General features: G+C 32.6%; 1 protein-coding gene across 1 annotated transcript; it reads right to left on the minus strand.

Annotated features, from left to right (window-relative positions):
• Positions 1-501: 501 nt before the first annotated feature.
• RhoGEF4 (Rho guanine nucleotide exchange factor 4) lies at positions 502-26286 on the minus strand. The gene is made up of 5 exons (XM_072543965.1): positions 25803-26286; positions 20996-21315; positions 17194-17380; positions 11912-12471; positions 502-1034 (listed from the first exon to the last, which is right to left on the minus strand). The coding sequence occupies exons 1-5, from the start codon at positions 26164-26166 to the stop codon at positions 690-692; spliced, it is 1776 nt and encodes a 591-aa protein (XP_072400066.1). The 5' UTR covers positions 26167-26286; the 3' UTR covers positions 502-689.
• Positions 26287-27737: the final 1451 nt, after the last annotated feature.

A 27737-nucleotide genomic window follows, 5' to 3' on the forward strand; every position in this document is an offset into this window, starting at 1 on the left:
AATCCTTGAGAAGTTAGAATTTCCCAATATAACTTGTGCTGGAGATTGACTAAAATATGAATTTAAGAAAAAGCTTGAAGTTGATGGATAGTTAAAATATCGTCAATTACTGGATCCTGTAGGTGTCAACTACTGAAATTTTGAAAATATTAAATGTCATCTACTGGTTAATTTGCAACCTGTAACTAATTACAAATTTATCACTTTTCATCACTTCGAAATGCACTTTGGAAAATGCAATTTCCTTGTTCAATAATGCAATTTTCATTTCCACATCATCACTTTACTTCACAAAATTTTCTAACGCTTTTATCGAATCGAATGCAAAAAGTTTTATTGAGATTCCTCCAATTGCAAAAATTGAAATAATAGAAAATAAATAAATCTAATAGAAACGGCAGCTGTGAAGAGATTTGGGGCTTGATAAACTGAGATTCCGAAAGTCTCTATGAAGACTCGAGAGTGACAGTCGAATGCTAGACGTAACGAAATTGGCTAATATTTACATTAAGTTTTATTTAAAAATTGACAATGTTCTTACGAAAAAGCAGCCGACTTTACAACAAATATGATATATAAACATAATAAAAACAATTTAGCAATAAACTAAAACGTGTAAACTAGAATCTTTAAAAGTAAATTACATACAAGAACAGATCGAATATTTGTACAAAACTGGGGTCACACACTCATTTTTTAAACATAAACAACTTTTTTAACGAAGTAGTCACAGCACCGAAGAAACCAGTCTTTAGATTATCGTTATTGTGTGGTTTCCCATACACAAGCAACTCCTTGGACATGTGTTGATCGACTTCACTGGGAGTTTCAGATTCTGATTCTAAATTACTTTCAGGAAGTTGAGAATGTAATTCTTCCTTTTCGATATTGAGAGCGGGTCCATTATTAATGTGATTATTGGTAATCATTTCACTTGGTATGGCAGTGGATTCAACAAAGGGTGTTCTGAGGATTGGTTTTCGTCCTGAAATTCTTGCGGTAGCCACTATCTTTAAAGCCTTGGTTTGTGGTTCCTAAAAACATTAAATTATTAAACTCTGCATTTCAAAATCACCAACCATAGTTACTAACAAGCGTTTTTTTAGAGGTATAGATAGCACTTTGAAATGGAATAAAACAAAGACGATTTTTATAAATTGACATGAAATTGACTTTATTCGAAAGTTAATCTTTTGGCATTATAATTTTAATATGATTTCTGGCATATGACCGTCATGGCTCGATCTGACGTAGTCTAGGAGGTCCAATTCCGACCACTTTTTCCAATATTTGTCGCCGTATATCGGCAATAACACATTCCCACATAAAATAGTCTAGCAGTGTTAAATCGCACGATCTTGGAGGTAATTCACGGTCCGAAATGTGAAACTATGCGATTACCAAATGTTTTCTTCAATAAATCAATTATGTCACGAGCTGTGTGACATGTTGAGCGGTCTTATTGAAACGACAGCTCCTGTATATCACGGTTGTTCAATTGGGGAATGAAAATGGCAGTAATCACGGCTCTATAGCGGTCACCATTAACAGTAACGTTCTGGCCAGCATCGTTTTTGAAGAAGTACGATTTCAACAGACCATAAAGCAGACCAAACAGCCAGTTTTTCTGGATGTAATGGTTCCTCAACATACATTTAAGGATTATCTTGACTCCAAATAGGGCAGTTTGCGTGATTGAATAACTTGGATGTTCTAAGCACACAAAGCAAGAACTTTTTCGCAACATCCATAAAGTGGATGGATACGTATCCAACTGCTGTGCACGATGGCAGATAGACTGATTCGGGTCTTCCTATATGCTAGGCTCTACAGCAGCTTCTTCTGTACGCACTGTACGACGTGTCTGTGGATGTATATTATCATTTAGAGTAAACGTGGTGCAAAACCGTTCCATGGTTAATCTGTCTATTCATGCTGAAATGCCAAACCGAACTTAACGTAAATCACTGACAGCTGTCAAAATGGCTGACAGTTAAAAAAGTGTTACCAACATACATTTCTATCATCATCATCATCGAAAGGAGTGCTGCCCGACCGTTCTGTCCCATAAAGAAAAACTAAGACAAAATACCAAAGAGCTAATAGGTAAAAGAAGACAGCTGACGAAATAATACGGCTCCAACTGTCGCCAATAGCAAAATTCGGGCTTTACGATTAGTCAAATTGCAACGTTAATTCCAGCCAATGGTATTGCCCAAAATTGCAGCTCAATTGCGGCTTTACCATTGGTCAAATGGCAACATAATTGCAGCCAATGGTATTGTCCGAAATTGAGCATTGGCTATCGTGCAAGCTCCAATGGCAGAGATCCATGGAGCAGTTGACCTAATTTAATTCGTATAAATATAGGTGCACGATGGTCAACAATTCATTCTGGTTAGGACAGGGTCCGCAGAATCAGCCTTCTTGACAATAGAGACCTTTTGGTTGAGTAAGTTCCTAGAAACTCTGCTTTTATTTACACCTAACCGCTATCCTTTTTATTTCAGGATTTTTCCTAAGTTCTCTAGCGAGACTTAGTGAAATTTGTATTTAAATTGTATTTCTTTCAGCTTTTCGACTTAGGATATTTCTCGTGAAATATTTTATTTCGAATTAAATCGTCTCTTTGACTTAGACGAATTTTTGTATATTTATTTCAGAATTAATAACTTAGGGAAGTTCTTAAATCAACTTAGAATAGGTTCTTATGTGATTTATTTGATATTTCAGGGAATTTTAACTTAGCAAATTATTGTTATTTTTAACTTCTCTTTCAGATAATTTCACCTATTTATTAATTTGGTATTTTTCGACTAGGATAATTTGATAAAGATTATTTCTCTTTCAGATACTCTAAGTTCATGAGCGGAACTTAGAGTATTTTATTATAATAATATAATAATTTATTATAATAAAGTATTATAAAACGAATTTTATAATACACTCGCGATCATAAAATCCGGGTCATCTTGAAAATTTCAAGTTTCTTCAATATTTTTGCCTCTGGTGCAGTAATAACCTTTTTTGGGCTAATGTATTTTTTATTTGTCATCAATGTTTGTTTTGAAAGAAAAAAAATGGTTGTTTATTCTTTTTATTGAAAAAAACAGAAAACAAATCAAATTATTGATAAAACAGACATACGAAAAAATATGGAAAATACAGAACGTGGTAAAAAATCAGTGAAATTTCAATGACCAATATCGTGTATTGCCTCCCCTTGCTCTAATAACCTCTTTTAGACGACGGAATATATTCTCAATTTTTCTCCGGATTTCATGTTGTGGTATGTTATTCCACTCACTCACTAACAGATCCTTAAGCTCCTGTGCGTTGTTAGGAGGAGGTGTATGGGTTTGAATACGTTTTTTCAAATGGTCCCAGAGATGTTCGATGGGATTCAGGTCCGCAGACCTAGCTGGCCAGGCTACCCTCGTAATTTCTACTTCGTCCAAGCATTACATACTGATCCTGGCAACGTGCGATTGCACGTTGTCCTGCATAAAAACGGCGTTTTCTCCAAGCCCTGCCATGTTGGGCATAACATGTTCTTCCGGAATCTCCGTAATGTACCTTCGTGCAGTTAGGGACCCATTTTCGATGAAGGGTAATTCTGTGTGGAAGTCGGAAGATATACCTCCCCAAGCCATGACCGAGCCTCCACCAAATGGCATTCTAGGACCAATGCAAGCTTGTGAAAATCGTTCACCGGTTCTCCTCCAAACTCTTACACGTCTATCGGATCAAGTTAGGCAGAAACGGGATTCATCTGAGAATAACACTTTGCTACAATCGTTAATTCCCCAACGCGCGTATTCTCGAGCAAAAGCTATTCGTGCAACTCGAGGCACCTTTCGAAGTGGCGGTCTTCTAGCCATTACCCGAGAAGATAGTCAAGAAGAACGGAGTCTTCTTCTGACTGTTGCAACACCAAAATTGCGATTTCGTACTTCCTCTAGACGATTTTGATGCATAACCGCTGTTGAGGTCCGGTTTCGTAAAGACTGAAACACAAGGAAACGGTCATCTAGTGCCGTGGTCGTTGTTCTTCGTCCAGAGCCAGGTCGCCTGGTTAGCAAACTTGCCTCCTGAAAGCTTTGAAGCACTCGTTGAACCGTAGAAAGGCTTATGCCAACAGTTCTTGCGACTTGCCGTTGAGTGTGACCGTCTTCCACAAGTGCAACAATTTGTGCCATTTCAACAGTCAAAGGCATTTTTGTCAAAAAATAAACACTAATAATGGAACTAATAAACACTAATGATGGCAATAATAAACGTTTGTCCGTTGCATTTGAACAGAAAGTCGAAGCACAAACGAGACATTTAAAACAAGCGCAGTTACAGGTAGCGTCCATTTTGGAAAGTGTGCACTTTACCGCGACATTGGCACTATTGGAATTCTTTGTTACAAAGGAAACCACAACAATTATAAGAAACATGCATTAGTTTGTATTTGTGTTATTATTATTTACGATAAAGCTCGTTAAAAATGAAATATCGGTGATTTTCAAGGTGACCCGGATTTTATGATCGCGAGTGTACTTTATTTCTTTCAGCGACTTAGGATATTTTTCTAATATTTACTCTCTTTCAGGGACTTTGAAATATTACTAATATTTTTCTCTTTTAAGGACTTTGAAGTATTTTAGGTATAAAATTAACTTAGATTATTTTTCTAACATCTTATTTACCTTTTAGACTTTGTAATAAGTCTCATCGACTTATGAAATTTTCGATAGTCGAAAATTGCCAATAACTCATTTTGTATTGATATTTTGTTACATGTCTTTGTTGATTCATCCCGAATACACTACGACACACACGTCTAACGCATTTTGGACAAAATCTGATATTTAGAAATTACACTTGTTTTCCGAAATTTTTGGGACTTTTCACGTTTTTTTTCAATTTTACTTTTTTGCATTAATTAGTCTTAGGTGTGATAACTAATAACCTTCTCTTACAGATTCTTAGTTCTAAGACTAATTAACACCCTATTTGCAGATTCTTAGTTCTAAGATAATTAACATTTTGGTTACAGATTCTTAGTTCTAAGACTAATTAACACTTTATTTGCAGATTCTTGGTTTTAGTAGCATTTATTAGCATTTCTTTAAAAAGGTATTTTCCTCTAGCTTTGTGGTCATATACGACCTATATGTCCACGGACCGTGACCCTTACATGCTCCGGTCCATTTCAGCTATGGATAGTGCGACTGGACCACCTTCCCTCATTCCCGAGGGTCAGGTCAGCGACACAACTACACAACAATGAAGAAATTAAAAAAAGATATCCACCGGCCAATCCGAAAAGGCGTAAGAGAAAACAATACAAGAGAAATAATTAAAGAAAACAAAAGTTTAAAAGTTTTGAGGCGAAATACGAACAACATAGGCAACAAAAATATGAACAAAATAAAAAACAAAGTTGGAAACATTACTACTGATAGAACCAAAATCCTTGAGGTTGTCGAATCCGTTTGTCGCGAAATGTATGAGAGCACCGACGAAAGGCAAGATCAGCTCCAAGATACGAAATCAAAATCCCCTGGCGATGACGGAGTAGTGATCGAAGCGATCAAACTAGGTGGAAATACAAAGCATGTGGTGTCCGTGTGTATCAAGGTATAAAAAAAATTTTATACCTTGATACACACGAACACCACATGCTTTGTATTCAACAGGTATACTAGCCAATCCTGGATATCTCCACTTCATGGTTTTGTTCCAGTTTCACTTTTGATTTTAGGTGGAAATAAAATTATCCAGACTTTGGCCAAGATTTTCACCGAATGCCTCTACCAAGGAAAAACTCCTTCTCAATGGAATAATGCAGTCATTACATGCTACTCATTACAAACAAGGAGACATAACAGATTTAAAAAACTATCGTCCTAACGTCGATAGACGTTACCTTTTGACAGATTCATAGTCGGAAGCCTACAATACAAAAATTTCTACTTCTCAGTATTAATAGCTCAAATATAGTACTATTGCAGAGTTCTTCCTTTGAAAAAAGAAGAATTATTCTAAATAGTGGAAGTATATACTAAACCCATAAAATTCTCCCTGTATATTTAAAGTATAATAATTGAGTTGTTACAATTTTCCATATTTTAGTAAATATTTGTATTATTCGCGTTGTTTATTTTATTTCATATAGTTTTATTATTTTTGTTTAATTCTTTTGTTAGTTCTATTTCGAATTTTATTATTATGGATAGTCAAAGTTTTCAATTTGTTCCATCGGCTAATGCATTGGTAAGTTTTTCTTTAATACATATGATAAAACATTCTTTAAAAGTTAATATTTTTAGATGAATAAGGATGCTGTTAAATCACAAGGTAATGAAACTGCACAAAGGTTTATTCAAAATGATTAACATTTTTTTAAATTATTTGCAGAATGAAAACCCTGTTGAGGTAAGTTGATCATTAAAATGTATTTATCGAATTATGTAAATGTTACAAATTTTCTTAATAACAAAAACATTTCAGTTAATATCCAAATGTCTGAAAGTCTCGGGAAAAAGTGTGCGTAAATATAGTTAAGTTGCGCCAAATGTAGGCAACCAGCTTTAAGTTTTTTGTAGCATTTAGCTTGAGTTTCTTTAGAATAGTTTCAATAAACGAAAAAAGTTTAATATTATCGTTTTATAATCGTTATATTAAAGTTTTATATTATTAAAAGTGATGATAATAACGCTGAATAAGCTATATTTTAAATGATATATAATCACCAAACGTACTCAATGTTATATAATCCACATAGTAAAGTACGTTAGATAAAAAAGGTAAAATCCCGGGTCATCCAAAACTAGTTTCTGATAGGCATAATAGAATATTAGTATACGTTTGCAAAAAAGGTAGACGAAATAACAAGGAAAAGACAGTTAAGATTTTATTTCACGTATAGGGAGCTTGCGCATCCGTTTATACGTATTTCAGCCCAATAGGCATCATCAGAACGGCTTTCGCAAACGCTCTGAACGTGAAATAAATCTTTTCTGTCTTAGGAAGCAACTCTAACATGGCTTCGTATAGATGCAATGTAGCGACATCTAATAATAAAATCGTAGACTAATTTTCGAAACCAAATTCAAGAATTCCGCTTTAATCTGTGCCTTCTAAGAATTGCAAGGCAAAACAGACGTTGATAAAGATGTTAAGAGAGACATGGGGAATCTAAAAATTGCATTCCACAACATATCTCCTCAACTAAGCAAAATTCTTTAGAAAGAATTTCTAAAAGAAAGAATCTCAGAAAAGATTTATTTTACGTTCAGAGCGTTTGCGAAAGCCGTTCTGATGATGACTATTGGGCTGAAATACGTATAAACGGATGCGCAAGCTCCCTATACGTGAAATAAAATCTTAACTGTCTTTTCCTTGTTATTTCGACATACTCTGTACGAGTACTAGAAACCAATTCGCTAAGAATTTTGCTTAGTTGAGGAGATATGTTGTGGAATGCAATTTTTAGATTCCCCATGTCTCTCTTAACATCTTTATCAACGTCTGTTTTGCCTTGCAATTCTTAGAAGGCACAGATTAAAGCGGAATTCTTGAATTTGGTTTCGAAAATTAGTCTACGATTGTAGACGAAATACTCTAATGAAATACGTTATGAGCACGTATGCTAACGAGTGTCGAGAAATTTATTATCTGGATGAGACTTGGTTTGATTCTCACGAAACGATAGATAAAGCCTGGACGAACAAGAAAATGCCTGGTACAAGAAAATGCCAAATATATGTACCCCATTCTAGAGGCAAGCGAATTTGCATATTACATTGCGGAGGACAACATGGATGGGTGAACGATGCGTTATTGTTGAGTTCGAAAAGTATTAAAGACAGTTCTCTAGACTACCACCAAGACATCGAAGGGACGCTTTTTGAATAGAGATTTGAGAATACATTACTCCCAAATTTAAAAGAAAATAGCGTGTATATTATTGACAATGCATCATATCACTCCAGATGCATTAAAAAAATTCCAACCAAACAGAGTAGGAAGGATGAAATTCAAGAATTTTTAATAGCCGAAACCTATATTTTGAGGATCATTACACCTAATACAGGTTCTTCATACAAAAGTCGTAACTAAAGAACATATTGTAGATAAATTAGCCACTAACAATGGACATATGGTTTTAAGATTATTGTGTGTTGAATCCCATAGAATTGCTATGGGTTCAGTTAAAAAACCATGTCCGGAAGAACAACAATCTCCAAAAGATGCCCAAAGTGTTGTCGAACTTATAAAAACAGAGTTCAAAAATATCAGTGCTCAAAACTGGCAAAATGCAATAGAACATGTAAAGAAGATTGACAGAGATTACATGAAAAATGTCCCAGCCTTGAAGAAAATTATTATTAATTTGGCGGAGAGTGATGAAGAGGACGATAATGACGATGAGTTGGAATAACTGTTAACTCTAACTGGAAGATTCCAAATGAATGTGAATTTCCGAAGGGGCTAGTATACCATTTAATTTATAATAGTAAAAAAAACCAAATTCACAGTATGAAGTACGCGCATATTCACACCATGAAGTTAGTTGCTACATCTAAATCTTTTAAGTTAGGTATTAATGCAAATAAAGTGTGAAAAAAAATATATTGGTGTTTTTGTAAATTCGATTATATTAGAACGGTGATAGATATTTACTGATCATTTGTATATTGTATATGTATATTTTTATGTGTAAAAATCGACCTGGTTGAGTAGTTTTCATCTACTTTATAATTACGTAGAAATTATATTTATCCGTTACTTTAGGACCGAATATAAAATATTAATATTAAGTGTTCATTGACGAAGTTGTATTTCGATCAAATGGTAAAAACATTTAAGTACACAAATTAATAATTCGAAATTCAACACTTTCTCCCATAATTTTATTTGAATGTTGGATACAGATTAGTACAACTCTGTAAATGTCTCTCTGGGGGTCTGTGTTATAGTACATCCACTAATAATTTTCCAACATAAACATGTCTTATTCTGGTATCAAAGAGACCGCCTTTCAAATCAAGGTTGTCAGACATATTTCCTAAAATTCCTAAGGTTATATTTAAAAAATATTCTCTATTCTCTATTCGTTATTATTCAATTGCTAGTCAACGAACGACACTCTTAAAAAATAATATGAACTTATTCTCAAAAATATATATATATAAATTAATTAACTAGGTACTAATATTTACATGGACTCTTCACTAATGAATTAAAGCAACCGTGAACTTTGTATATATTACTTATATTCTAAGTAATTTTCGAATATTGGCAACATTGTAGTCTGGAGAGAATTTGAACGTTCGACGTTGCCCTGTTGGTGAATTTAGCGGTAATACTTTTATAGATATAATGATCGACTTTTAAGAAATCAGACAACTTTTAAGAATCCAAGTTCTCAAAAACGGTTTCAAGAATTGTATTATTTTTTTCCAAATTTCATTGATTTTATACCTTACCTGGAAACATGAAAAATTGCAGATATATTAATAATGGTATTAAGGTTATATTCACTAATTTTAAACTCATGCATTATGGCAACAGCGCGAAGCGCAAAGCCATAAATTCTAATGAACACCTGTTGTCTGGCTATGCGATACACTAAAATATTTCCTATTGCAGAGGCGGAGGCTTATAAGGTATAGGTAATATAAGTTATAAGTAATATTATATTTTTCTAGGATGGCATTTTTTAAGATGCATCAACTTCTGTGTTATCAATAAATAATGACAATTATGTTAATGACAGCTCTGAATTAAAAAATAAAGATTTGCACGTACAATCCCAAAGAATAGTTTTAAATATGTATGAGTGTTTGAAAAAAGAAAATATTGGGATGGCTGATAATGCAATTGTTTCGAGAATTCATGTATTAAAAAAATTGGGTATAAGACGATATATACAATTATTAAATTAGGCACAGTTACAGATCATTCCTTAAAACGAAAGCGACCAAATAAAAAATTGGGTAGGATTGACACTGCTGCAAAAGACGTTATTCAGCGAACAGTTTACAATTTTACAGGCACACTGACGATTCTTTTCAGTCCTTCTAATTAATTTCTTTACAGCTATCGCGATGCATCTTGAACAGTAGTATTCATTATTATACAGTATGTCGCATTTAAGATGAAGACAACTCTATATATCAGCTACTAAAATACATACAGATTTGACATTTTGCACAGTCATACATGTTGTTAGTGCACATTTTTTTAAGATAGTCATCTGAAATTTAAATTTTAAACGCGGCTTACTGCGAATCCACAAACAGGGTAAATTTTCGATATTTTGCTTCGCGTTAGAGAAATCGGAAAAACTTATTTGGAAAAGTTGTTCCACTTATTGTAAACGCACATACCAAATTTCATGACAAAATTCGCAATTTTAGTTTTTCAGTATTATTTGTAATCTCGATCCTAAATCTACAATTGGCTGTCTAAAGATGCATCTCGGGACAGCCAACTGTCCGTTTTAGAATCCTGACTACAATTGAAGAGCTTATTTCCAAAGTGTCTTACATCCATATAATGAAATCCATGAAATTACAGATTTTCATACAAATTTAACATACAAATTATACAATTTTACAATTTTCATATGCACTTTTAAATGGTAAATAAGAAGTTGTTTTGGTACATATAACTTTATTCTAGACTTGAAGAAATCTATAAAGTTTAAAAAAAGAAAATTTAAAAAATCGAAATTTTGGATTTAAGACACTGGAAATAAGCTCTTCAATTAATGAAAAAAGTAAAAGTGCGAATTTTGACATAAAACTTTGTTATGTGGGGTTAAAATAATATTTGGAACATCTTTTCCAAATAACTTTTTCAGATATCTCTAACTCGAAGCAAAATATTGAAGATTCACCCTGTTTGTGCATTAACAGTAGGCCGTGTTTAAAAATTAAATTTCAGTTGACTATCTTAATTGCTGGATAGACAATGTTTTAAAATTTTCTGACAGAATGAGCCATTATTTACAGATAATTGTAAAAAAATATTATGGTTTATGTAAAAACTAAATAATAAGTCCAATATTCTTATAAATCACTAAAATTAACAAGCTTTAATTTGAAAGAATTAATTTGTTATTTATTCGGTGTTGTGAGCCCGCTCCCATTTGAAAAAAAAACTGATTCTGTCCTTTGAAGAGTCCTATTCAAAAATGCCCCGTTTAAACAAATCGAAGGTTGAAGGGTGCCGGACATTTTTGCCGGAAACAATTCAAATTCAAAAGATCACCTTTTTCTGCTACGGAAAATATTGCTCCGATTTCTCACCAAAATCAATGTTGATACTTTAGTTTAGATACTCTTGAATCTCAAAAATACTCATTTACATATTTTTCAAGCCTCGAAAATGCATATTAGGTATCGCATTTTTCGGATTTTAAATCGCTTATATCTCCAAAACTATTAAGTTTTGAGAAAAATGACATAGATCTTATTTAGAGTCACCCAAAAACCTAAAAAATATTTTTTGGAGCACAAAAGGTGATATTTTGAATTTGTTTAAAAAATTGTTTAAACAATTTCTGCCCAAAAATTGAGAAATTTTCCTGAATATAATTATGTAAAAATTAATAAAAATTATATGATTTTTCTTGAAATATGCGTTTGATAACTGATCCCTTTTCTTAATTTCCACGCCAATGGTCGGCATCGACATCAAAGAACCTCAAAAGCCGACGCTTGGCAAATTGACAATGGAAAAAGTATACAATAGGTATCAATATCGGATTACCAGTAGGTCGGTTTTTAAAATTTCGAATAGACCTTGTCCCTCACTATACCTGATATAATTTTTGTAGTCATAATATCACTACAAATCTACGGGAATATGAGTAAAAACGGTAAACATTTTACTAAAAACATACACTTACCATTTTTCTTTTTTTAATTAATGGTCGACCAGGACTTATTCCTACTTCGTGATACTCAAACATATCTTTCCTCTTTACCGGTCTTCGGGAAGAGCTGTCTTTCCTCAAGGTCCTTCGTCCAGACAAATGGCTTTCGATCGCTTCTTTAAGAGTTTCTATCCAAATTTTCGTCTCACTAAACTGATCATGGTAAAGCACAAGCTCATCATTTTGGCATAAAATTTTCATACATCCCTTATCGAGAATTTCCAGAACTTTACACTTTCCTAATGGAAAGATGCTCATACATTTCAAAGAGTTAACCTGTAACTCTTCTTTTTTAGTTTTAGCAAATAAAATAATATCGTTCATTAAAACTGTATACAGCTTTTCACTCGGGCAATTTTTTGTCCCCATTTTTACGAGAATTCCTTCTTTTACTAAGGTCCTGCCTGGTGTTACAATATTCGGTTCTCCACTTTTCAATGATCTCTGTAATTCTAGTAGCCTCTGCATGTTTTCTTGGTCTTCTACTATTTTATTGATATGTTCAGCGGCATCTTCAATTTTTTCTAGGCATTCTAAAAAACATTTTTCATTATATTTTACAATCATTTAAGAATATAAAAAAACAAACCACATACAGTAATAATTACTTCACTATGATATCCTTAGAGTGTAACCGTTTCAAAAGATTTAAAAGAAAATCATTATAATTTCGATTATTTTTTTTTAAATAAAACCACTAACCCCATCTATCTGTCAAGTACTGGTAGCCGACTCAAGGATTCTTCTGCAATTCCCAAATATATCCGGTAGATGAGCCCATTCATCAACTTGTCACTCACGCCCAGATTCAGAGAGCGCAAGAATAGTGTCTCCCTCTTTTCTCTTAAGAACATCCAACAGTTAAGACGTGTTTCCGAAGTGGGTCTCATTTAGAGGTGAGCTAAGAAATCCTTTTCTTGTCCATATTTCAGATAGATATTTATTTTTAGACCCTTATTGGAGAGGCTATAATGCTGATATATTTCTAATACATGTCTCAAGATAATACTGGTATGGAGTTATTCCAGATCCTGGCCCAGTAGCGATATCTTTTTATGGAATACCTAACCCCTCTTATCTAGGATGGTGATGGATTGATATAGGATGGAGCCGAATCAATGGTTTCATTTGGTTGACCGATTAAATAAGAAAAGAAACAGAGCAGATTCAGGTTGTACCAATTTTTATTATATCTTCTATCAAGAAAACGAGAAATAATTATGAACTCAAAGAATGAAAATATAGTGAAGTGTTTTAATTTTATTTAAAGGTTTAATTTCTCTATTATTCCTAGTTGATAAATAACTATATTATTTTCAATGTAAACAAATTTCTATAATAAAATAACTCTCTAAAATAACTAATTCTTAATTTAATACAATACAAAGCTTTTTTGTTTATGGTAATGTAAACATGAAATGGTATTTTGGTATCCTTTTGGGATGACATAACTTTTAATGTTTTCTTTTTGTTCATTACTAAGAAATAATAAAGTATAGTTTTCTTGTAAACCTTCGATAAATCTTAATTTTTTTGCTCGTCCCCTTCGAGGATAAACCAGGGGTGGCGTCCAATAATAAATTATAATTTCATATTATCTAATTGTGCTTGGATTTAAGATACGATATAGTTTCTATATGTTTAAAAAAAACCCCTCCCAACACTCTTCGACGACGAGCGATTCTGGCCTTGAATATATCATTGTAGTACGCAATGCTACAAGAGTTAATAAAAACTTTACGCCTGGAAAATGGATACACACTTATCATCAACACCCAGCCCTTTGCGTCCACTGCTGAACATAGGCCTCCCTCATTTTTGTCCATTGTGCTCTATCTCGAGCACTTTTCATCCAATTTCTTGACATTTTCTTGAGAAAATACTCTGCTTTGTGTTAGCTTGTGTACAGCAATTTGTAGAAGTCTTCAACTATTTTAAGGGTTTCCTTTCTGTTGGTTGTAAGATGACCATTTCTATCTTTAATCTTTATTATCTGCCTTGTCCCCGTTCTTAGTCTTTTTCTCAATACTTTCATACTTCTATTGTTCTCAATGGTATGTTCGATTTGTTCTTGGTTGTATTTTCGAGTGTTTTTTCTAAAAACTTTGAATATTTCTTTATATAATTTTTGTAGTTCGTCGGTTCTTTTTGAGTTCTAGGACAGAATTTGTTTTAACTTTCCAGTAAGGCATTTGTTAATTTATTATTTAAGTCGCTTTATTTTCTGTTTCAGGACTACTAAGTATATCGGAAATACATTGCTGAAAACTATCTACATCTGATGGTTTCATCGATGGTTTTGATTTGTTCTTCTTTTTAATCCTTTCCAGTCAGATGATCCCATTTGGGATCATAGCAATGTTTTCTGCTTTATCGGCAAAGGAAATTACTTATGTCGATTTGGCGAACGGTATTGCGTTGCCTCACCTTCCTACTAGATGACGCTGCATTAATTTATTTCACAATTCTATCAGTAAGCGTTAGTCACATTTCAATGTAAAACTTGGTAGTGAAACAACGATCATCAATTCACTGTAAATTTTAAATCATTCTAAGGTGAGTAGTTGAACCAGTAATTACACGAAAAAATTTATTTGTTTTGTTTTGTATTATAAATTGTTTTTATTTGATAATTTGCATTATAGTTTGCTCATATTTACAAGATTGTTTATGTAAACATTAAAAATATCAATGAATCCAAATAGAATCATTGGGCCATCGTGGATGTCTCCAAATGGCATCATTGGGAAGTCGTGTGAATTTTGTTTCTGTCAATAAAATACAAAAGAACAATATACTTTTTTATTTCAGATGGATCGTGTGTTCAAAACTACCAAAACCAAACTTTCTTTTCGGGAATTGCAAAATCTGTCCCAGGAAGAGGTAGTTGGTCTTCTTGACGGCTCTGATATCGAATTTGATGTGGATAATGAGGAAGAGACTTTGGAAGAAGAACTGATTAAAGAAACTCAAATAGAAGAATTATTGGAAAATATTGTTGAAGATTGAACAACCAAGTTACAGAGAATATGGAAGAAAAATCTGTTGAAGCAATTACAGAAGAGCCACAGACAAGTCATGCCAAGAAAAAAAAGCATAGAAAAACCAACTTGGGCAGACAACCAGCGAATACAGTGGTGATTTTTCGGTTGATGAAAATATTTATATGCCTTTCCAGTATTTTAAAATGTTTTGTGATAATGACAATATTATTCAAAAATTTGCTGAGCAGACAAACTTGTATTCTGTGCAAAAAGACAGTAAAAATATTGAAACAAATGCAGCAGAGATAGAGCAGTTCTTAGGCATACATGTATTGAGTGGAATTGTTCGTGTTCCTTCGTATAGAATGTATTGGGCAGAAGAAACGCGATATAATAAGATAGCTGATATCATGTCACGTAATCGTTTTGATAAACTGCGAGCATATTTTCACGTCAACGATAATTCGAAAGTCTCGTCTAGCAAAAATGACAAATTATATAAAGTAATACCTTTCATTGAAAAAGTTCGGCAAAATATGAATAAGATAGAACCTAAGGAATTCAACAGCATCGATGAGTGTATTATACCATTCAAAGGACATAGTAATCTAAAGCAATATATAAAAAATAAACCTCATAAATGGGGCACTTAAATTTTTTGCAAGAGCAGGATGCAGCGGCATACCATACGATTTTGAGATATATGTGGGGAAAGGAGCAGTCCAAGATGAATCAGGTCTTGGAATTAGTGGGGAAATAGTACTGAAGTTGGTCAGAAATCTGCCAAACCACATGAATTTCAAGATTTTCACGGATAATTGGTTCACATCTGCTTATTAGTCTGAAAGAACGGGGCTTCCTTGCTGCAGGGACTGTAAGAAGTGGGCGGCTAGCAGGTTGTCTTTTTTCAGAAGACAAAGTTCTAATGGCAAAAGGTCATGGATCCTCTAATGTAAAAATAGACAGCAAAAAAAATATTACTGCTTTCAAGTCCGTCATATTAGCATCGAACTATATAGGAAAATATCCTCTTGATAAAGTGAAGAGATGGTGCAACAAGAGCAAAACCTATGTAGAAATCGAACGGCCAGCAATTGTCAAAGAATATAATATTTAGATGGATATAAAAATAAAACCAAAAAGATTCTATTTGAGAATAATATTTAATCTTATTGACACATATATTGTCAACTCCTGGTTGCTGTACCGAAGACACTGCAAACAAAAACAAGTGAAACACATCACCCTTCTCCAATTCAAATCTCAAGTTCAACATGCGTTACTGAAAGCTGGAAAGTCCGACACGAGAAAACGAGGACGTCCTTCTCAAGAGAATACACCAAATAAGAGACAAGTAATGCATCCTGCATCAGTGCAAGATGTTCGATTTGATGGCGTAAGACACTGGCCACTACATGATCAAAATCGCACAAGGTGCAAATTATGTATAAAGTCTTACTCTAGACTAAAATGTTCTAAGTGCAATGTTTTTTTATGTTTAAACAAAAATAAAAATTGTTTTTATAGTTTCCATGTACAAAATTAAATTGTTAATAGTATAAGTGCAATAATATAAACGTATTTCCTATTATAGTCAATTTTTTACCAGACCACTATATCAAGTGTTATAAATGGATAAGTCAGGTACCACCAACGCCAGATGATTCCAAATGAGATCAATTTTTTTTTAGTTTGAAGACTCTAGGATGCAAAGTTTTTACAAAAGTTATCAACAATTATTTTTTCTTGTATCGTTTCCTAAAACATACATTTTTTTCAACAAAATGTATTGAAAAAAAAAAAATTGGGCTGGAAAGGGTTAATCATCTTATACCTCTCCTTCTTTAAGCTTATTTCTATTTTATCTCGAACCATTCTATGATCGCTACTGGTAACAAATCTGTTAAGAACCGTGATGTCTTTAACAGTGTGTTTTTTGTCTGTGATAATAAAATCTATTTCGTTTTGAGTTTTTCCATTAGGACTTTGCTATGTCCATATTCTCTGAGGTTTCTCTTTGAAAAAACTGTTCATTTGGAATAGTTCATGTTGTAGCATGAACCTTAACAGTAATTCGCCACGTCCATTTCTACCATCAAAGCCAAAGTTTCCCAGTGGTGTTTCTGTAGGGTTGGATTTCATTCCTGTTTTGGCGTTAAAATCACCACATATAAAAGTAAAATGTCCTTGATGGTTTTTCATGTTTGTTAAGTCTTTGTTTGACTCACTTATCACTTTTCATGAAATAATATAAAAACAAATTCTACATACCTTTAAGACTCTCATAATCATCTTCAGTCGGTTTTGTTAGGTTTAGTAATTGTGTCAGTAGTAACTTGTACCTTGGAACTCGTTGGATAGGTGTGATTAGAAGGGCAGATAGTTTATTCTGGACTTCTGGTCGCGTCTCTTGATTTTGCACAAATTTTGCAAAGTTAGGGTTAAGTGTCCTTGCATTCTAAAATAAAATTATTCATAATTTAGATTCTTCAAAATCGGAAATTTACATGCAAATATATGCATGTATTATAAGTGTTAGTACCTTCTAGAAAAAAGTTTATACAAATTTAAATAGTTCCTTTTGAACTCAGTGGTGTTATGAAAGTACCCTTATTTAAAGCGACCACTTATGTGGTTATGGCAACAAATCAGTAATTAGTGCTGGAAATGGTAACATTCAAAATTATGCAGATGTCAAAGGTACCGATTCAGTTTTTGGGGAGATACAAGACAGAACCCGGAGGGCCAAAAATATTATTATATATAATATACCTGAAGACCATTCCAGTGAATCTAACATCCGTGCCGAACACAATAGAAATGAGGTCCAAGGAATTCTCAATAAAATAGATGTAATGAACAGAACAGGCCAAGGCTCATTTCGGGCTGTAGTGCCGTAGAAGAAGAAGAAGAATGAACAGCACCTTTAAAGCTTTTCGTCATGGTCGACTAACAGATAAACCAAGACCTCTTAAAATCGCATTTATTGTTTCAGCAATAGGTATAGCATGTTTAAAACATCGTAGAGCTTTAATGGATTCTAATTTGCGCACTGGAGCTGATCTTACTCCTTTACAGCGTGATAAAGTGATCAGCAGTTAGAATTAAGAAAAACAGCGGGTGAGAATGACTTAAAAATCAAGTATTTTAATGGGGTACCTAAAATCATTGTCAGTAAATCCAATAATTCAAAAAACGATCATTGAATTTATATTTTCAGAATGTTGGCGGTATGTGCACCAAATTTCAGAATTTCAGACATGCTGTGAGTCTCTCTAGTTATGATGTTATTATTATTATTGAAACATGGTTTACATCTAGAATCTTATGTGCTGAATTGGGATTGAGTGACTTTAATGTGTATAGACATTAGAGGGACACAAACTAGCAGAGACTCGTGGTGGTGGTGTTCTTATTGCTGTCCATAAGCGTCTTCATTCAATGATGGTTAAGCCTATCGATTCCTCTGTGGAACATATTTTTACACGGGTAATGTATGGCACTAAAAAGTTAGTCATTGGTGCTGTGTACTGTCCTCCACGGTCATCTGGGTCAGTATATGAGGAGCACTCCAGCTGTATGTTGGACTTAGCGAATAGATTCAGTGATTGTGAATTCTGTATTTGTGGTGACTACAACCTACCTGAGGCATCCTGGGATAATCTTAATAATGGTATTACAGTTGAGTGTCTGCATCACTATCCAGCAAATATTATTTGTACTTATGACAATTTTCAAAATATGTCACAAGTAAACGCTTTGCCTAACCTTAATTATAAATTTTTAGATCTAGTTTTGTGTACTCAGAGGGATGCAGTTTTGTCGATTTCAACTGATATTCTATTGAATATTTTTTTATCATTCAGTTTATACTATATTGTTACATGTAGAAAATTTAAATTTGTTTCTTAAATATGATGTCTTCTATCATGATTTTAAAAAAATGTAATTACCAAGTTTTAAATAAATATTTAGCCTCAATTCCTTGGAACAGTATTAGATGAATCAGATATTAATTGCATAAAAAATTTTTACGATATTTTATATAATGCCATCAATATGTTTGTTAACTATTAAAATACTAAATATGGAATTAAGAATTACGTGCAAGGCAGCAAGTTAGCTACAGAGCGGGAGTATTGCAATTGGAAAATATTCTATCGGACCCAAAGATTGCTTTCGCTCGTGTTGTTAATAGTTAGTAGGTAGTTAAAATCATAAAATATCTATTTGCACGCCTTTCCGGCACGTATTCCCATATAAATTTATAATTATTTTTGACTTACATTAAAGAAACTAAAAACAAAACATAAATTATAGCAACGCGGATAAGAAGAATCTGTACGAACTTAAATGTTAAAAAAATATATATTTAGGTGATAAAATAAACGTGATATTCCAATAATTTAGGTGAAGGTGAATACACATATGAAAAACCGTAAGCAATGCTCTCGGTTTTCAGTCGATTCAGCTCAATCAATCGGTTACTCGTTATTTATTTTAAACGGCAACGAAAAATATTGAAACGAACGAACGATTGAAATGATTTGATCGTATTCGGAGTCGGTCACTGATTGATTGGGTCCTCTTAAAATGAACGATTGACACAACACTAATCTATATATTCTTTCGATATAGGAAGCATCACAGTCTATACACACCACTTCAGTTCATGTAGTGTAGTTCAATTGTATCTTTGGTATTGGTATAACAAACCTAATTATTGCTGCATTTAGATTAAGATCTGTCCCAAATTTATGGAAGATAGCTGAAATGAAACCAAAACCACTGAAATTACCTAATGAAGTCTCCTTATGTAGGCCAATATCACTTTTAACAGTGACTTGGAATCTGTTTGAGGAACTACTGCTAAAAATAATGAAACCAATCATAGAAGAGAAAAAAGTGATTCTAAACCACCAATTTGGCTTTAGAAATAAACATTCTGTATTTGATCAGGTACACAAAACTATCGATCGTCCTCTACGCTGCGCCTGTGTGGAGTTCTGCAGTTTTGAGGGTGGCGTGTGCATAAAGAACAGTCTCTGCCGAGGCGTTAGGAGTTATCACCAGGTATATTCCGATGCATGTGCTAGTGAAGGAAAGAGGAAGGATATACGAGAGAAGAAATGAAGACATAGCAACAGAACGTTTAAAAAAAAGAAGAAAGGGAGAGGTCTATAATAGTGTGGCAAGAGGAATGGGATGAGATGAGAAGGGTGGATGAAGTCATTGATTCCTAATCTGAGAAGATGGATGGATTGCGGGCACCGACGTTTGGATTATTTCCTGACGCAGATGCTCACAGGACATGGTTGCTTCAGAGCACACCTTTACATATTTGGAAAGGCAGAAAATGACAAATGCCTGTATTGTGAAATATCGGACACTGTCTCACACACTCTATTGGTATGTGACAGATGGATAAGTGAGAGGAGTCTGCTTGAGAGAGAGCTACGAAGTAGGGTGCAAGTCACGGAACTGGTGAAGGAGATGCTTAGGTCGTCAGATCGGTGGAGAGCAGTTCAGAGATATGTGAGGAGAACATTGGAAAGAAAGGAACAAGAAGAAAGGCGACCCGAAGGTAGGCAGGGTGCCCAGAACCAAGCAAGAAGATAAGGCAGAATGAGAAGGGATGAAATTAAACATGAACAGGGGGGAATAGAGGGAGAAAAGAATTCCGGTAGTGAGAAAGTGCTAGAAGAATGCGTGAGAATTGTTCGTGAATGAAAGATCGGGTGAATGTCGTGCCGATGTTGCGTCCCAATCAGGGCGATCCGGCCGGTAATTCACCGCTGAGGAGGGTGTTTCACCCGCCATCATAAAAGACGAAAAAAAAAAAAATACACAGAACTACTAATTTCATTGAGAAATCATTGGAAGAAAAGAAAGTCTGTTCTACAATCTTTTTAGACATAGCTAAGACCTTCAAGAAAGTATGGTATGAAGGTTTAACCTACAAACTCAAAACCATTGTACCTAAACAATATTCACAAATTTTGCAGTCATACATATCTGAGAGATTTTTCAGGATTACTGTTATACCATTTATTAAATTAAGATATATTCTTACCTGAAGAATTTTCAATATGTTTTTAAAATCACAGGCATAAACAGAATATAGCTTGAAAAATGGAGCAACCTTGTAAAATGCTTTTGCAACATTACTTGAGCTTTTTTCCAATTCTTCCAGTAATTCTTTATTGACATTATATATTGGTAAAATATTACCAAACACAGTTTCAAAATCTTCCACTTTCAGTAACTTTTTGTCTACTGAAGGATTTAAAAAGAAATTTATAATCATCTCCAATTGATGAACGTATTTTGTTTCACTCTCTATAATCTCAAGAAGGGCCTTTTCTCGTTTATATAATCGGTTCTCTTCTTCAGCTAAAAAAAAATCCTGTTAACTTTAGTGTTTTGAAGAAAAGACTTGTAATATATAAAGATTTTACTGCTAACATTGATTAACTTCACTTGTTCAAATAATTTAAGATCCTAGGCTTAATATTTACATATTATATTGTTATAATTATTAGGACATATACTCAAATAAAGTTATTTGGACAAATGTATTCCCTTTGGATCAAATGTGCCTTAATAAAAAGACATAAGCAGCTTGTAAAAGTTGAATTTTTTTTCTTCATTTTTTCTAATAATTGCACTGTACATTTATAAATTGATATCAGCATCAGCACAGCGGCATAACTTATTTATTTATTTATTTATTTAGACATCTTACAAACACTATAGACTAATAGTAATTACATGTAAAGTGTTTAAGACAACAAAAATACAATAAATGAATTAAAGAAATGAACATTAATAATACAATAAGAAAAAAATACAATAAACCCCTTAAACCTAATGCTGATGAGTAAGCAATGTCTTAAGTTCACAGCTTTTTATATTAAATATATCCACATGAGCCAGTCTATTATATACTTCATTACAAATGTTTAACATATTGTTTATTGGTAATATGTTTCTATATTAATTTGTAAAGAATAAATCTAGGTTAGTTATCCTTAACCTATTCTTGGGTACTTAATACTGTTAACAATCAAGTACTTATATGAACATAATCTTAGGATTGAAGGTAGGAGAATCCTGTAGAGGCTGATTCAAATCATTCAATATACTCACTTTCTCAGCCATCTATATATTTTAATGTAATATGTTTGTTTTTAAAATTTTTTCTTTGTTTTGTCACCTGCTTCCCAATTATGAATATAATACAAGCCTTAATTTGAATTTGCCACTTCACAGATTGTCTATGACAGTTAAATTTTATAATAGTCTACCATCTGACATTCAACAGGAAACACACTATAGAGCTTTTAAAAGAAAGGTTTTTCAACACCTAGTTGACATTGAGCCATATACTGTGGCGGAGTACCTGGCCTATCCTTCTCCTTGATCAGCATATTTAATTTGTAATGTTAATATATTTTAAATGTGTGATGTCAATATATATTTTTTTAATCTGTAATTAATAATGTGACATTATTTGCTCAATTATGTTTAAAAATTTATGCAAATAAAAATTTACTCTACTCTACTCGAATGGCCTGACTGTTTATTCTACTGGCAAGTGACTGCAACTGAAATGAGTCTAACATTACCCTGTATGAGACCATATATGGATATTTCTTATTTTTCCTTACATATAGAAATCTTAAAAATTGTTTTTGCACTTTTTCAATCATTTCTGAGCTTGAAAATGTAGTAGGAGACCAAATGATTGAAGCATATTTCTATATGTGGTCTCACCAGGGCATTATAGAGTTTTATAATAATTGTGCTTATTCTGAAATTTCTGCTATTTCTACTGACAAAACCCAAAGCATGATAAGCTCTATTAGTTATTTCATAAAAGTGTACATTGAACTTCATGTTGATTTGGAATTTAACTCCAAGCTCCTTCATAACACTCACTCTCTCAACTAGATCATCACTGATATGATAATTAGTGGTGTGCTTATTAGTTCTTTTAGACGAACTAGTTCAAGAGAACTATTTCACAAAAATGAACTAGTTCAGTGAACTAGTTCGCGAAAGAACTATTTGTAGGACCGAAATTGAAATTCAACCCTAACATAACTGGTTGCCAGATGTTTCGTCTTATCATCACACAAGCTCGCGCCGGCCAGAGAACTACGAACTGCTACGAACTAGTTCTCTGCGCCGGCCGAACGTTTTCTTTGGTTTTCAGTCAGTCTTTCACTACCGTACAAGTAGTTCGGGTTCGGAACCATTTCTTTCGATCTTATGTTCAGGTTTAAATGTTTTAAATTTATTTCTCAAATGTTTTGCAAATAACATTTTTTTTATTTGCAAAAAATTATTAAGATTTGTTTTTTATTAACCGTTTTAAATATAAATATGGTTCACGTATGATTTATTTTTATATTTACGTATATTTAAACTCATTGGTATCTATAATTAGGTTATTTCTAAAAGAACCTTTACAAAAAAAAATCAGTGAATTTTCTAGGAACATTAAATAACACATTTTCATTCTCACTTTTACATAAAATTATATTTGATGTAAATGCATCAATCATTTTAACCACAACTAACAATTTTTATTTCAAAATACAATACGAGAAACAACACAGCATGACAACGTCCAAGCCAATACATGGACATAAGATCCATTATGACATTAAGATAAGACTGTTTATGTTTATGTCACATTCATAAGAATTATTATCTGTTATCTGAGGCTAATCGGCATTTCTTTTTTTAAAACTAGTCAGTCCATCCCATTCACAAAAGAATAAATATATGATCTCATTCATTCATTTAAAAGTTGAGACACAATTTATAATGCAAATCGTTCGCAGTGAACTAGTTCCATGAAAATTAATGAACTAGTTCAATTAGTTCAGTTGAAAGAATCATTCATTTGAACTATTTCGATGGTGAACTACACATCTCTAATGATAATCTTCAATAACACTATTGAGTTTTCGCGTATATGAAACTACTGCACACTTTTTAACATTAAGAGTCATTTTTGAATCTTTAACTGCATCTTTCTTATAGAGATTGTTTTAAAAAGTTTAAAATCATTGGCATACATTTTGCTGTTAAAAGATTTAATACAGTCTGGCAAGTCATTAATAAATAAAATAAAGAGCAATGGTCCTAGTTTGCTCCCCTGTGGGACTCCTGAGGATGACACATATTGGTGAGAAAAGCAATTGCCTACTTGTACTATATTCTTTCTATCTGACAAATAAGATTTTAATAAATTAAAAGCTTTTCTTGAGAAACCAAACTGTACCAGTTTATTTAAAAGAATACTGTGATTTACCTTATCAAATGCTTTTTCACAATCAGTATACAGAACATCCAACTATTCCCCTGCCTCAATAGCCTTAGCAATATGTTCAGAGAGAACACAGAGATTAGTTACTGTTGATTTGTCTCTTACAAAACCATGCTGAAATTTGCTGATTTTTCTCTTAACATGCACATATATATCATCATAAAGAATACTTTCAAAAATCTTAGCAATACTATTTAACAGGCTGATAGGCCTGTAGTTTTGAATGTAATTTTTGCCACTTTTAAAATATCTGGAAAATATTCCTGTTCAATCCACATATTAAACAAAAACGCCAGAGGTTTAACCAAGGGTTCTGCCATTCCCTTATAGATATAGGGTGGTATTTCATCAGGGCCTGTAGATTTTTTGGGTTTAAGTTTTTTAATACTATTTACAACATATAATTCTGTGATATATTTAAAGGTAAAAGAACCCCACTCAGTACTTTGAGAATGACAATGTGTACAGTCAAATGTATCATACACTGATGCAAAATATTTAGCAAAGGCACTAGCAATATCAAAAGGTGTAATAAACTTGGAGTTGTTTAATGTCATTTCTATGGGAATTCCACTATTCTTATATTTTGACTTAAAGAAAGTCCAGAATTTGTTTAGGTCAGCAAGTTTATTTTTGAAGTAAACATTTGTATAAGTTATGCTCATATTTGGTTGGGTTTTTAATATCAGTTCTTATGACAAGCAATATTATTTTATTTATTACTTTATATTTTGTTATAGGCAGCACCTTCTGGGTGATTCCTGATGATAGAATTAAAATTTTTGGTTTCATTGAAACTTTTGAGTGATTATGTTTAAACAAATAATTTTAATCATTTTTGAGAAAAAAGCAATAAATTAGTTCAAAATACTAAGACATTTCACATAAAAAACAATAATCAATTTTGTAACTTAATGAGCTTCTCCCCAAATTTCCGGTTTTTATGCCGTTTCTTATTCTATTTGGACTTGAAATACATGTAACTAGAATAGTAGAACAAGACATTTAAAATGGAAGAGTACTTAATGAAGAAGATAAAAAGAAAAAATTAAATATACCAAGTATATTAAAACTAAAATAAAAACAGATAGAGGAAAAAAAAGGTAATAGGCACAAATTTAAACAGTTACCTTTTTTAGTTTAGTAATCTAGTGGGTAAAAAACTATGAAGAACCAAAATGAATAAAATTATAGATGCAAAAGTAGTGGACAAAAATTGAAAAGAATAAATTATATGAAGCATTTAAGCCTACTACACAGAGCTATGCGGAACAGAACAAACTCAAAAAATACAAAAACACCTAAAAAGGAAGTGAAGATCATCAGCTCAAAACTGTGTCCTAAAATCAGCACATAAGTCTCTGCAATAGACATTGGAAATGTTTAAGAATAGAGGAAAAGTGTAATAAATCCATTGCAACAAGTATGTTTAACGAAGAAACAAAGGAGATGTATTGAACTACAAGGTGATAACTTTTCTTAAAGTCATCTATAAATTATTTACACATTGGACAATTTAAAAACTATTATTTTAAATTACCTTTTATCTTTATTTCATCTAAAGCATCAAATACTGTTTTTCTTGTTTTAGACGTTAAAACATTCCGCTCATTTAATACTTTCTTCAGCTCTTGGCTAAATTCAATGTGAGCCTCAGGTGTTCTTTCAATAGATACAACTAATCTTTTTGAAGGTTTCTCAGGCGTTTTATTTACAGATTGTTTTTTCGGGCTCATTTCTAAATATTTCTTGTTAAAAACACTACTTTTTAATGGTTTTAATTTAACAGAACATGGAGTAGTACACTCTTCAGTTAACGGTTTTGATTTTTTTGGCGTCCGAGGTTGTTGGGTATCTTCAACTGGTTTACTAATGTCTATGTATAATGTGTTAATATGGCTCATTGTGCCAATTTCAAATTAATAAGCAAATAGAAATAATCCGATAAACATTTAGAGCGGGAAAACGTAAACATGCTATCGAAAAGGAAACACAATACATTATTTATACAAGATGCCAGTTGTCATATCACTTGTTGACATTTTCAAAAATACCACAGAATAAGAAACATTATTCTTGTACAGAGGTTCTAAAACTGTATGTGGGATTAAACTATACTTGATTGTCAAATAAACTTACACAGCATAGCAAAAACTAAATTTACTATAAGAATTGCTTGCATAATAATTACTAAATTTACTTATAGATAGTTGAGACTGGATTAGAGAATTAAATCTATGGTTTGATTGACGTATGTTGGGTTGCATAACTCAAAGGTTTACATTTGTAAATTTATTAAAAGACGATTCAAGTTTGTTATTTTGTATATTATTTCAGCAGTTTGAATGTCTTATTATAGTTATTATAAGTGTTTTATTGCTATTTTAATAAAGAGAATATAACAAAATCTCATTTTCTATTTTATATCTCTTGCCTCGTGGTACTTCTCTCGTGGCGTGGCAGTATTTTTGTTATCACATACCTAAGTAGTTACTTAATTTCTTCTTTCTAAAAGCATTTTAATTTATTTTCTCTGAAAGCTATTTTGAAAATATGCAATATTCTGAATATAGAACATCGTAAAAAACGGCAACTAATAAAACAAAGGTTACGCTATCTTCATAATTAGAAATTTATTTACTCAGTCTCAATAAAGTTAAAACTAATATGGAATGTGCATTACTTGGATTTGGCTTATTCATTGCAAGCGATTCAAATATCTCACCAACGTCAGGGATCATTCCAGCTTCATTGTAAATTAATGTATTCTTCATTGAAATGCATTCAAGTTTTGAGTGGAAACATGCTCTTTTACGTCCATGAATTTTATCAAACCTATATCCATAATTTATAACTATTTTTACATATTTTTTAGATAAGCAGCTGTTTCTAACAGTTTTGTACATCCGAAACTCCGGCTTCTGGTTATAAAAGGGCCATTTAATAAGCTTAACAGAAGATTGATTAGTGTGATAATAAATCTAAATCTCAGTAGATCCGCTATAATAATAGATAGCAATAAAAGGTAATGACAAAAATTGTAGGCAACTTTGACATTCATATTACAATAGTTAGAATGTTACAGGGTGTTCGATAACATAGTGGCAGACCAAACTATGATTTTTTTTAAATGGAACACCCTGTATTTTATTTTATATTTGAAATATTCTTCACTTCTCCATCTCCATCACAACAATATAAAGTTTTATTATGCTATATAGGGTATTTACAAAGTTATAAACAATTTTCCATTTAAATCGTAGTAAGTTCAACTCCTTGTAATAATTAAAAAGAAGTAAAATAAGAATGATCTATTGCTGCCACATTTTTTATTGAATGTCAAAATCTTCAAAAATGATGTATTGCTAATTTTCTTTTTATCGAATATAGGATGAGTCAAAACGCAGTATCGCATTTTCGCAAAACGCATTTTCCCAGTAATTTTAAATAGGACAGTGATCAGTCGCCGATCAAG

Source organism: Diabrotica undecimpunctata, chromosome 9 (genome assembly GCF_040954645.1).
Source record: "Diabrotica undecimpunctata isolate CICGRU chromosome 9, icDiaUnde3, whole genome shotgun sequence".
Classification (NCBI taxonomy): Eukaryota; Metazoa; Arthropoda; class Insecta; order Coleoptera; family Chrysomelidae; genus Diabrotica; species Diabrotica undecimpunctata.